Source organism: Myxine glutinosa, chromosome 11 (genome assembly GCF_964187855.1).
Source record: "Myxine glutinosa chromosome 11, kmMyxGlut1.1, whole genome shotgun sequence".
Taxonomy (NCBI): Eukaryota; Metazoa; Chordata; class Myxini; order Myxiniformes; family Myxinidae; genus Myxine; species Myxine glutinosa.
In genome coordinates, this window is record NC_136271.1 from 36,711,576 (window position 1) to 36,724,748 (window position 13,173).

General features: G+C 38.8%; 1 protein-coding gene across 9 annotated transcripts in view; it reads left to right on the forward strand.

Moving 5' to 3' along the window:
• The window catches only part of LOC137436574 (zinc finger protein 704), a 158,873-nt gene that overhangs the window by 94,718 nt on the left and 50,982 nt on the right, over positions 1-13,173 (forward strand). For 5 of the 9 annotated variants that reach the window (XR_013624940.1, XM_078786568.1, XM_078786567.1 and 2 more), the window contains 2 exons: positions 578-1,038; positions 1,210-1,310. Coding sequence is in view for 7 of the 9 variants with exons in the window: in XM_078786568.1 (XP_078642694.1) it covers positions 578-1,038; positions 1,210-1,310 (562 nt within the window). In the remaining 2 variants the exon portion in view is untranslated. Of the gene's footprint in view, positions 1-577; positions 1,039-1,170; positions 1,311-13,173 lie in introns of all 9 variants that reach the window. The other 4 variants (XR_010986310.2, XM_068130487.2, XM_068130485.2 and 1 more) reach the window with 1 other exon arrangement.

Genomic DNA, 13,173 nt, shown 5'->3' on the forward strand with positions numbered 1-13,173 from the left:
GCATGACAATGCCCCCATGCACAAAGCGAGGTCCATACAGAAATGGTTTGTTGAGATCGGTGTGGAAGAACTTGACTGACCTGCACAGAGCCCTGACCTCAACCCCATCAAACATCTTTGGGATGAATTAGAACGCCGACTGCGAGCCAGGCCTTATCGCCCAACATCAGTGCCCGACCTCATTAATGCTCTTGTGGCTGAATGGAAGCAAATCCCCGCAGCAATGTTTCAACATGTAGTGGAGAGCCTTCCCAGAAGAGTGGAGGCTGTTATAGCAGCAAAGGGGGGGGACCAACTCCATATTAATGCCCATGATTTTGGAATGAGATGTGTGATGTTTGGGTGTCCATATACCTTTGGTCATGTAGTGTATGTGTGTATTTCCTCAATATCCCATTTGTGAGAAGAATGACTTTTGAACGGCAAAGGTTTTCCTAGTACAAGTTTCAATCATGGATCCGTTATCTTTAGGTTTTAGTGCTTTCATTTTGGGCCTTTTTTGCCCTTATTATTGAGCAGTGATTGGAAGTCACATGTTTTGTAGACCTTGGTGTGACTTTTGTCATTTAACTTTCAGTTCCTTGCCGCGGCTCATGGCCTGATGTGCCTGCATGCAACGGTGATAACGGTTGGAGAAGGAATACCCAAAAGGATTGCTGGAGCCCCCCAACACCACCCTCACCTTTGACCGGCGGTTCCACAACACCACCAATACCTGACACCTTGTGTTCTGCTAATAACACAACTATGAACCCTCTGACACTCATGGACAGCACCGATTGTGATGTTCTCCATGAGCCAATAACAAAAGGAGATGCACCTCCCCCAAATGGATTGGTAGTTCTTGGTGCTTCTTGTAGAGCTCAAAAGGGACTGTTGATGTTGAATGGAAGTTCTGCTTTGGCTGAGTCAGGAAAGGCCCTGCCCTCCACACATCCCATCCTGCCAAATTTTAGTGGCTGCACAATGGAGCAATCAATAGAAGGCAAAGATACCAACGGTGCTTTGGTAGAAGAGCCTTCACCGAGGAAGAGAAAGGTATGATCTTGGTGCTACAGGCTAATTTAGTTCACCAATTTTAATAATCATTCGTTTACACTTTCTGCGTAAACAGTCATTGTTATTTATCACTTTTATGGCGTCTCCTTTTCCTACACATGCGGAAATCAGTTGAAGATTGTTCATACACAAACTTCTTGCACTGCACAGAATTCCCTGAAGCTGATGTTCAAGTGCATGTGGCCTAACTGCGATAAAGTACTGAGCACGGCTTCAGGAATGCAGCGGCATATTCGGACATTCCACCTTGGGTGAGCATGGTGCAAGCACTAGAATATGGCAGGACCAACTTGGTCCTGCATGCAACGATATCAAAGTGTTGGGCTAAATATTGGCAGCCATACTTAAAATTGTACACTGGTTATACATACATACATACATACATACATACATACATACATACATACATACATACATACATACATACATGTATACTGTACATTCGTACAAACAAATCAAACCAACAGTGTTGATATTGCAGATATTGCAGACATTCCAGTTTTCTGGTGTACTTTAAGTTTCCACAAATTAGCAGATTTCTGAGTCTCATTGCAAAATTGGTCGATTATAGAGTTAAACTAGAACGCCACTCAGTAGATCGCATACCTCCGCCAGGCTGAACAGTTTACGTTTTGTAGCCAACTGATAGGCCGGATTTGGATTCGGACCTGGACCAAAATCTAATCGGCTTGTTCTTGTCACCCAACCAACTCATTCACTAAGTTTATTCATAACTCATCCATAACTTTTTTAAATATCATGTTATATATTGCTTTTCGCCCGATCTCTCAATGTTAAAGAATCACTTAAAAATTAAATAATTCTCGTATCCGAATCCATACTCAGATCTTCACCAGAATATAATTAATTAGTCCGTGTCACACACCAAACCAGTCCACCAAGTTTCGTCCAAATTCGTCTCTAACTTTTTGAGATATTGTGCTCTGTATTGATTTTAGCCCTATCTCTCAATGGTGAAGAATCACTTAAAAATAATAACGCTTGTATCTGAATCCATATTCAGATATTCACCAAAGTCGAATTGATTAGTCATTGTCACACACACAACCTCTCCACCAAGTTTCGTCCAAATCAGTCCCTAACTTTTTGAGATATCCTGCTATGTATCGTTTTTGGCCTTATCTCCCAATGGTGAAGAATCACTTTAAAAATTCTAGTCGCCGGATCCGAATCAGAATCTTCACCAAAATCTAATCGTTTCGTCCGGGTCACATACACTAGCTCTGTCAGATTTCGTCCGAATCCGTCCTCAACTTTTTGAGATATCTTGTTCATAGACAGACAGGTAGACAGATAGAGGTGAAAATGTAACCTCCATCCACGTTTGGTGGCGGAGGTAATAACTGAAGTATTGTTATCGACGTTGCTTTAAAATTTTCAGTTGTATTATATGGTTGCTAAAGAAAAATAATTCAATTCTGCATCATTTAATGATCCTCTCAAATAAATCTAGAACATTTATAAATGTATGATTTCATCCTATTCATCCTGAGGGATCTCCTACATTAAATTGGTTTTATATTGGGCTGATGGCTGATGGCTGATGGTGATGGTGTCAAATATTAGGCTGATGGTGTCATCGAAGCTCAATATTTCCTGATCCTCTCAAATAAATCTAGAAAATTTATAAATGTATGATTTCATCCTATTCATCCTGAGGGATCTCCTACATTAAATTGGTTTTATATTGGGCTGATGGCTGATGGCTGATGGTGATGGTGTCAAATATTAGGCTGATGGTGTCATCGAAGCTCAATATTTCCTGTTGTTTTTTCAGTATCTGTGAAACCCCTACATTTGTGGATTCGACATTCACGGACCCCATGCATTCGCGGTTTATAAAATGTGACCTGCTACTACATTTGCGGCCCCGCTGCTCTGGCTATTCGTGGTTTTTCATGGCATAAACCATCCCCACCCACCCATGGACCCCCAACATTGTTGGTATTTTCTGTTTAAGGAAAAACACTAGCTCACAGAGACAGTCACAAACCCTCCACATGGTGCATAATTATGTTATCATATATTTTTCATCTGGAGCAGCAAGTGATTATTTAATTATATATCCATTATTCAGTTTTAAGTCTCATGATTCCTTTGGTCTGCACACGATTAAAGTGTAATCTTAGGTGTAAATCTCTGGCAGATCAGAAAGGCTGGTTCATGGTACGGTAAATAGCTAGAGCTTCCAGGGAAGCAGAACTCAACTGAACTCACACACCAAGTTTGATCAAAATCCATAAATATTTGTGGACGTTAAAGTCTTAACGTCGTTTCGGAGCTGAAAACAATATGGCGGCCTATGGCGGCCATTTTGTGACAGATCGGGTTGGAATGCAATATCATCCTACCTTGTGTGGTGAGGGTTAAACATTCTAAGTTTGATCAAAATCTGTTAATATTTGTGGACGCTAGAGTGTTGACATCGTTTTCATGACCAAAAACAAAATGGTCGCCTAAGTCCGCCATTTTTCAACGGATCGGGCTGAAATGTAATACCAACCTGGTCCTTGGAGTAAGGATGCTGCATGTCAAGTTTGATCAGAATCGGTTGATATTTGTGGACGCTGGAGTGTTAACGTCGAAAAGTTAATAGACGCCGGAGGGTTCAGTTTGTGATGAACTCAACTGGACGACCATCCAGTTGAGTTAAAAATGAACTCTTATTCTGGATGTCTGCGCACGTCATTGGCAGATGAGCATACATAGACATCGTAATTAAGATGAATTTAGTTGAGAGTGCCACGTCTCACGTATCCAGTTTCCATATTTTTCCCACCTGATGTTTACAATTTGATTTTGATTTTATTATCCCTTGTGTTTACACGTCACCCTAGTGACAAATTACACCACTAAGGGGCACTGTGGAGGATTTGAAGGGTGGAGGCTTGAGGAAAATTCTTTTTTTCAATACAAGTGCACAAATAAATGCTTCTTTCCCCATCATTAACGCAAAACTGAATTTAGTTTTTTTGGAAACGGGAAAGGCACTTTTTCAATGGAAAATTACTGGCTCTAATCTTTGCAACACAATGATCCAAAACAACAGATTTCAACCTCTCCCTCTGGAGATATGCAGAAGAGTTTGGGAACAAAACATTCGGGAGGAAGTTTGACCGTGATGTCTTTCTCATCCGTGATGTCGACCCAACCTCTCCGCCAAATTTTGTTCGAATCCGTCCACGCCTTCTTGAGATATCTTGTTTATAAACAGACAGACAAACAGACAGACAGGGGTGAAAACATAACCTCCATCCACCTTCAGTGGCGGAGGTAATAATACACAAAGGAAAACGCATCATCTTTTGTCAATAAGTTCCTAATTTCTGCAACACATCCTGTAGCCCTTTCAAGCTTTAGAGAGTACAGAAGCTTGCTTGTCACTTGTAGCATGGTATTCCATCCTGGAAAATTCAAGTCATTAATCCTCCATTCCAGAGAGACTATTGTTATTCTCCTATATTCTTCTGAGATTAGCCTCCAGAATAATAATAATAATAATAATAATGCATTTATTTTATATAGCGCTTTTCAGGAAGCCCAAAGACGCTTTGACAGAGTGCAAAACATAATGCATAGCAAAACATAAAGACAATTGCAAAAAAGAAGAATCAATAGGGAAATATTCAAAGCACAAAGGAGGGAGAAGGAGAGGAGATAGTCAGGGGTTAGATGCTGTGGGTTAAATGTTGAATGCAGTGTTGAACAGGTGGGTCTTGAGTGATGTTTTGAATGTGGTGAGTGAGGAGGAGTCTCTGATGGTGTGAGGTAGCGAGTTCCAGAGGGTGGGAGCAGCGATGGAGAAGGCCCTGTCCCCCCAGGATCTAAATTTGGTCCGGATGGGGGGGGGGGGGGGGGTCAGGAGGTTGGTACCAGCAGAGCGGAGGTTGCGGGTGGGAGTGTGTCTGGAGAGGAGGTCAGCCAGGTAGGATGGGGCCAGGTTATGGAGGGCTTTGTAGGTCAAGAGGAGGATTTTGTACTGGATTCTCTGGGAGATGGGGAGCCAGTGAAGCTTGTAAAGGACGGGGGTGATGTGGTCACGGGTCCGGGAATGGGTGAGTAGACAGGCAGCGGAGTTCTGAATGTATTGGAGTTTATTGGTGATTGTTGAGGGTGAACCATAAAGGAGGCTATTGCAGTAGTCCAGACGGGAAGTGATGGAGGAGGAGAGGAGGAGAGGGATGGACGGAGACGGGCGATGTTTTTCAGGTGAAAGAAGGCTGTCTTTGTGATCTGTTTAGTGTATTTGTCGAAGGAGAGGGTTTGGTCAAAGATGATGCCAAGATTCCGGATGTGAGAGGAGGTGGATACTGGGAAACCGTCGATGTTGAGGGCAAAGTTATGGGTGGAGATTGAGAGGGTATGGAGAGGGTAAGAATAACTTAACTATATGAGCTATTGGGACTGGAAGTCAGACATGACATTCAGCAGACAATGTTTCAAGCTGGCCATCAAAGCCTCATACAAGCTCTATATACTACATCAGGTCAAGCATTTTTTTCTCAACTTCTCACTACTTACTTTGTACTCAACCTCAATGGAGTATTTCTCCTTTTGGGACAAAGGCGATTTTCATCTTGCTCTGCATTACTGGATGGTGTGTAGGCTAATTTACTGGGAATCATTGGGATTGCTCATCAGGAGGCCCATGCACAGAGCCTGTGTTCTAATGCTTTCAAGCTTTCTTCAAACCTCCATTTCTTTGACCCCTTTATTTCCTGTCACTGGAAGGTGTCTATATCTAAACTTTTCCAGTAACTTTTTAACACTTTATCAGCTCAATGCCATTTATTGCCATACCTGATACCACAGTCTTTACTTTCTCCTCACCTGTACATTGTTTTGATTTGCCGTCAGCCACTTATTTTTCAGTTTATAAATGTCTCACAAACCTCTGGTAGCTCTTACCTGTTGCAGCATTTGAGATTGGTGGAGTATAACTGCTGAAGGCTAGGTCCTGCGTTATTCTCCTTTGTCTTTGATCTGTATTTATTTCTCTTCTACACCTTTCATTAGCTTTTTGTAAATAATTAATTAAACTGGAAGTGTGTCATTTGTGTTTACAGAAAAGGGGAATTTCATTATAAATAGAGGGCCTGTGTATTGATTTGTGTGTTGGTGAATTGATGTGAACATTCTGTGGTTTAGTTAGAACGTTAGATTCTATTTGGTTAGGTGTGTGTGTAGTAGGAAAATGGGGGTTCTGAAGCACAAAAAATGTAACATTGAAGTCAATGGGGAAAAAGGGAAAAACTTATTGACTCACTGGATTTTCAACCAGATTTCATCCTCTTTTGGGACAACCTATTGACAAATATTAAATCCTCAATAGACCTAACGACTACTCATAGGTTCTGAAGCACAAAAGATTTAACATTGAAGTCAATGGAGAAAATTAAGGTTAATTATTGACTCACTGGATTTTCAACTAGATTTTATCCCCAAGATTTCAAGATGTTCAACAGACATTCGCTGACGCTCATTCTCACTCACTACGTTTGTTCGCTGTTAGTCGGCGCATTCAAGACACCCCATTCTCCGACTACTTGTGGTGGAAGGGAAAATTGGGAAGGGGACTGCATTTGATTATACTCACTAAGTGGACCAATTAATATTTGCTTATGTTTTATTTTAGGGAATAATTTAAATTTCTTACAACACTCATCACCATCAAGTATATTAACAAACAATATGATGGAACTTGGTTCTTGGTACAAGTATCTTTGTTGAGCAGAGATGAAATGATAGACCTCTCTTAATGTTCTTGTTTGAGCACCTCCTGAGCCACATATCATTTTAAGATTGTAGTAAATTATTTTCCCATTGATTTCTTGGCAACCATCAAAATTTTCTGTCCATTCAAGGATGTTGACTCCTCTGGGAGGAGCCTCTAACTTATTTGTACTTAAATTTATTCGCTTATTTGTTTTATTTACTTTTCTTTTGGTTATTTCTTCATTAAGACATTTGATATTTTTCACATTCGTTATGCTTTCCATTAAAATACCAAGGCTGTGTTTTTCTCCACTCTTTGGTTTGGTTATTGCTTGGTTCTATCATTTATATCCCAGTAAAAAAAAAGGCGGCGGTAGCCCATTAACCTCCCCCCCCCCCCCCCCCATTCCCTTTTTTAAATATTAATTATTATGTATATCTTAACACTTGTACTTATTTTAAATATCTTAACACTTATGTATATCTTAATTCTTGTGTTTATCTAAACACTTATCTTATTGCTTAACACTTATATTTATCTTATTGCTTAACACTTATATCCATAAGGGATGCTATGAATTCCATTATCTAAAATAAACCTATCATCAAAAGCCCCTAATGCTTTTTTATTTATCTCCTCTGTATATAATTGATGTTTATAACTTCTTATTGTATTCATCTGTCTATACTCTTCCCTTCTCAACATCAAACAATCATAATAATGCTCAAAATTTATAGTTTCTTGAATTACATTCTTCTTTATTCCCTTCAACTTTTTATCACTCTTTTTAACATCCCCATCAATATATTTATACGCATAAGCCTTTGCTCTCAATCCCACAAATTCACTCATAAGCTTTCCACCCAATTCATCTTTAAACTTTCCAATAACCTTTTTATTCTTTGTAGAAAACAACTTGTTGTTTTGGTTATAATTGCTTGTATCGTAAGTATTAACATCTTGAGACATATATTATAAATATCTTCCGTATTGATTTTCAAAATAAAACTGTCTGTATCCACAAAATGTAAATTAATATCATCCACATATTTCCTTTTTAAGTTGTTGTAGTAGTAGTCATAAGTTTTAACTGAGAAGGAAGTTGAGGAAGCGATAAAAGCAATGAAGAGTAGAAAAGTGGGAGGGCCAACGGGAGTTGTGGGAGATATGTTGAAGGCAGCAGGAAGTTGGGGTGTGAAGAGAATGACAGAGATCTGTAATCTGGTGGTGAAAGAAGGCCACATTCCAGTGGATTGGGAACTGAGTACCCTCGTCCCTCTATACAAGGGAAAGGTGACTCTCTGGACTGTGGCTCGTATCGAGCGATAAAGTTATTGGAGCATGGAATGAAGGTATTGGAAAGGGTGTTGGAGAGGAGGATAAGGAAGAAAGTGAAGATTGACGAAATGCAGTTTGGATTTATGCCAGGAAGAGGAACGACAGATGCGCTTTTTATTGTAAGGCAGTTGCAGGAGAAGTACATGGAGAAGAGGAAGAAGTTGTTTCTTGGGTTTGTTGATCTGGAGAAAGCATTTGATAGGGTTCCACACGAAGTAGTGACATGGGCATTGAGGAAGTTAGGAGTGGAGGAATGGTTGATCAGAGTAGTGATGGCAATGTACGAGAGGGCGCACAGCTGTAAAGACGAAGGAGGGGAACAGTGGTGAGTTTGAGGTGAAGGTGGGAGTGCATCAGGGGTCGGTACTAAGTCCACTACTATTTGTAGCTGTGATGGAGGTGCTGGCTCGGAACGTAAAGGAGGGTTTACCGTGGGGGTTGTTGTATGCAGATGATCCGGTGTTGATTGCAGAAAGTATGGGTGGACTGAAGGAGAAGATGAACAAGTGGAAGGAATGTATGGAGACAAAAGGTCTGAAGGTGAATATCGGAAAGGCGAAGGTGATGGCAAGTGGTAAAGCATGTGGTGAGGTGGAAAGAACTGGGAAGTGGCCGTGTGTTGTGTGCAGGAATGGTGTCGGAGTGAACTCCATTCAATGTACAATGTGCGCCGAGTGGGTTCATCAAAAATGTAGTGGTTTGAGAGGGTCATTAACCAGTGTGGCAGCTACATTCAAGTGTAAGGTGTGCACAGAGGGAGCTGCTGATGGGGGAAATGTTGAGTTGGATCTTGGAGACGGCGTGAAGCTGGAAGGTGTGAAAACATTTTGCTACCTCGGAGACGTGCTGAATGGAGAAGGTGGATCAGACTCGGCAACAGTTGCTCGAGTGAGATGTGCATGGAAGAAGTTTCGGGAACTGATTGGCGTGCTGACGAGGAGGGGAGTGTCGTTGAAGCTGAAGGGAAAGGTGTATGCTGCAAGTGTGAGAAGTGTTATGATTTATGGGAGTGAGACATGGGTAATGAACGTAGAGCAGCAACGAAGGCTGGAAAGGGTGGAAATGCGAATGGTTCGGTGGATGTGTGGAGTATCGTTGAGAGAGAGGAAGACAAATGATGAATTGCGAAAGATGATGGGAATAGAGCCTGTGATGGATGCTGTGAAGAGAAACAGGTTGAGATGGTTTGGTCATGTGTTGAGGAAGGATGAAAATGACTGGTTGAGAAGAATGATGGAAATGAATGTGGAAGGAAGTAGAGGATGTGAAAGACCGAGAAAGACTTGGCTAAAGATTGTGGAAGAAGAAATGAGGACAAGGGGGTTAACAAGGGGAGATGCAGAAAATAGGGCAAAATGGAGAAGATTGTCATGGGGCCCGCAAGGCTAACCTCCTCCTCTAACAGGGAAAATGGCCTTAAAATGCCTGTTGTTGTTGTTGTTGTAGGCATACATTAATAATTTGACAAGTCAAGAATTGTTGTTCCTATATAAATAGGCTTATCCATTTCAATACTCTCTTTAATCATATGAATCGCACAAAAGTTCTCTGAAACACCTCTACTCTTTGAAAACTGGGTGTATTAATTAATTTAGATGTTTGCTTCCAAGATGTAGCAAGTCTTATATTTTGTGTTTCTAACATTCTCCATTGTCTTTCCAAACACAGCATTGTTCATCGCTTTATAAAAGTCCTTCTCAAAATCTGTCTTTGCCTCTGTTCTTCTCTTTGTATTAAAATCGATATATGTTTTCAACCATTGACTTTGCTAAACTGTAGAACTCTATGAATCTTCTTTATTCTCAAACCAGCAGCCAAATATTGTCTCAAATTCCTTTGATGTAGAGCATAATTTTCTTTATCATATAACATCGTAAGTAGTTTCTCTGTAGGCTTTCCTTGAGTAGAAAATGATTTTTGATAATCACCAAACCATTCGTTCTTTGGTTTCATCTTGTCAGTGGCATATGGGAAGTCTTTATTACTCCCGCTAGGGAGTAATGCATTCGATCGTGTGTGTGTGTGTGTGTGTGTGTGTGTGTGTGTGTGTGTGTGTGTGTGTGTGTGTGTGTGTGTGTGTAAGAGAGTGATAGAATTGTGAGGAACAGGTGTGTGTCTGGGTGTGTGTCTGGATGTGTGTGATAGAATTGTGAGGAACATATGTGAGTGTGTGTGTCTGTGTGTGTATGTGTGAAGGCTAACCCCCACTCTAGCAGGGAAAATGGCCTTAAAATGCCTGTTGTTGTGTGTTGTTGATTATCATCTCAAACTCTACTAAAAAGGAAGACTATTTTAAAGTAAATGCTACAACAGGAACAGCCTGGAATTCAAACGGAACAAAAAGTTTTGAAATAAATAATCAACAAACTTACTTGAATATAGCTGATAGTTTCTTGCTGTGTAAATTTAAATTCACTAAGGCTGCGAATAACACTAATGCTACACTCGTAGATGATTTCTTCTGGAAAATGTTTGATAGTGTTCGCCTGTATATTGGAACACAAGAGGTTGAAGCGGTTGATTATGTCTCTGCTACATCTGAAATGATGAAATTTACACTATATTCGTTTAGTGATAGAATGAGTAAGGGAGCTGTTGAAGGTTTTATTCCTGATATGTCAACGGGAACAAACATAGACCCTGGTTATACACAATGAAAGTCAAAAGTCAATGTACAACGATGATACAAAAACAGACAATAGTTTTACCGTAGCAGTTCCCCTTAAGGGTATATTTGGATTTTGTGATTATGATAAAGTTTTGTATGAACTTCAAATTAGATTTCAACTACAAAGGAATGATAATGTAAATAGGTTGCTTTTTGGTGTTGCTAATGCTTTTGGTGATAAATTATATTTGTTATTGATGAAATGTGTTGGTATACTAGTGAATATACTCCTAATCTTAAAACGGAAGAGATGTTGAATAGAAGACTTAACTCAAAGAAACAGCTAAATGTATCATACCTTAAAAGAAGATGTCAACACGTTAAACTGGAACACACTACCTACACTTGGAATTTAGGTGTTCTTCAAGGAAAGCCACGATACCTAAGGCTCATTTTTAAGAAACCAGATGGAGATGAAGGTACTGATAAGAATAATGCGCTGAGTGATAACGCTAAGGTGAAACAACTTCGGGTTTCTCTTGATGGCACATTTTATCCGCGCGATAGATTGGAAATTGATTGGGAAAAAACGATTATGCGAAAGCCTACAAGTCTTACCAAAAGGTGTGTGAAAGTAACGGTAATAATGATCCTATTTTGGATATGGTTGCGTTTCAAACACTTTATACGATCTATGCAATTGACGTGAGTTCTCAAAAGGAAACTATAAAGTCTAATAGAGTGGATACTTCCCTCTACATTGAAAGAGTGGAGAATGAAGAAGTTGATGCTTATTGTTTGCTTTTGGAAGAAACAGAATTGCAGATTAATACAGATAATGGTGTTATGATTAATATCACATAGATTTTTCTAATAAATAAATGAGTAGTAGAGAAACAACTTGAGTATATATTAATGAAATCGATCTTAATAAACTATTATCTTGTATTCAAAAAACTATTATCCTGTCATATATTTCTGATACATAAATGACAACAAGAAGACTTTTTCTGTATCCAAAATTATAATTTCTGTATCCAAACATACCTACAAGAAAGGGGTATTCAGTATTTTAATAAATACGTTATTCAACATAAGAAGGGGAGTTTTTCAATAAAAGATTGGCTTTATACTAATGCTAATAAACCTACAAATGTAGATTTAATTAAAATGTTAAATAATGAAAAGGTTTTAAAGTTGATAAAATACAAAGCTCTTTTAAAAATTCAGAAGAAATTTTATTGATTTCCTGTTGTAAATATATATATATTTTGGATACAGGAATATCAAGAAATGCTGATGAATATATGTTTGATATTCTATGGGGAGATGGATCAGGGATAGTAAGGGATGAGGAAGGAGTTGAAGAAGAAAGAGTGAGAAGGTTTAAGGAAGAGAGGGAGGAAAGGGAGAAAAAAGAGAGGGAGTAAAGGGAGGAAAGAGAGAGGGAGGAAAATATAAAAATATGGAAACCAGTGAGATTAATAAAAATTGTAGGTATTACAGAAAATAAATCAAACTCAACGCACTGAGGAGGAAAATAAAGAAATTAAAAGTCTAATGAAAATATTAGCTTTAAGAGTTTGACATAACCGACATTTCAGGGAGTTGATGATGTTTGTGTTATTGACTTAAGTTAAAGTTTAACATATATATATTTTTAAAGTTTAACTTTAAAGTTTATTTTTTAAAGGTTTAAGTTTTTAAGTTTTTAAAGTTTAAAGTTATATATTTAAAGTTTAACATATATATTTTTTCCCTAAATAAATGGAGCAGAGAGTGAAGACATTCCTAAGGATTCTTTATGTTTTAGAAATCAAGATAGAAATGTATATGTTGGAAACCAAAAAGGGTTTCACACTCTGTATGAATTTTTCTCATAAATAAATGAGTTATTGTGTTAAGTGTAAAAAGAAAACTAAAACTAAAAATATCCCTTATGTTAAAAGTAAAAAATAATAGAGTTTATCAAAAGGGGATATGTTTAGTGTGTGGCTCTAAAAAGTGTCAATTCATTTCTAAACATAAAGGTAGGGGAGATGTACAAAAGTTGTCAGGGAGTAAATTTACAACAACTGGAATTCCAGGGGAATTACACCTTCCAGGGTATTCTTTCTGTGGCCCAGGAACAAACTTGGATAAAAGATTAGATGAGGCTGACAATCCTAAACCTTGGTCTCAACCTCTAAATAGGGTTAATGAAGTGTGTATGAAGCATGATATTGATTATGGGAATAGCACTACGTTGGATGAAAAACACAAAGCCGACAGAGAAATGTATAATTTGTCTTTGATACGAAATCCAACATTGAGAGAGAAAGTTGATAGGTTTATTGTGAAAAAATTGATAAGTGCTAAATTGGGACTTGGGCTTGGTTATCAAAAAAAACCTATTAAACTCTAATGATGTCATCAAGACTGAGGAGCTTTT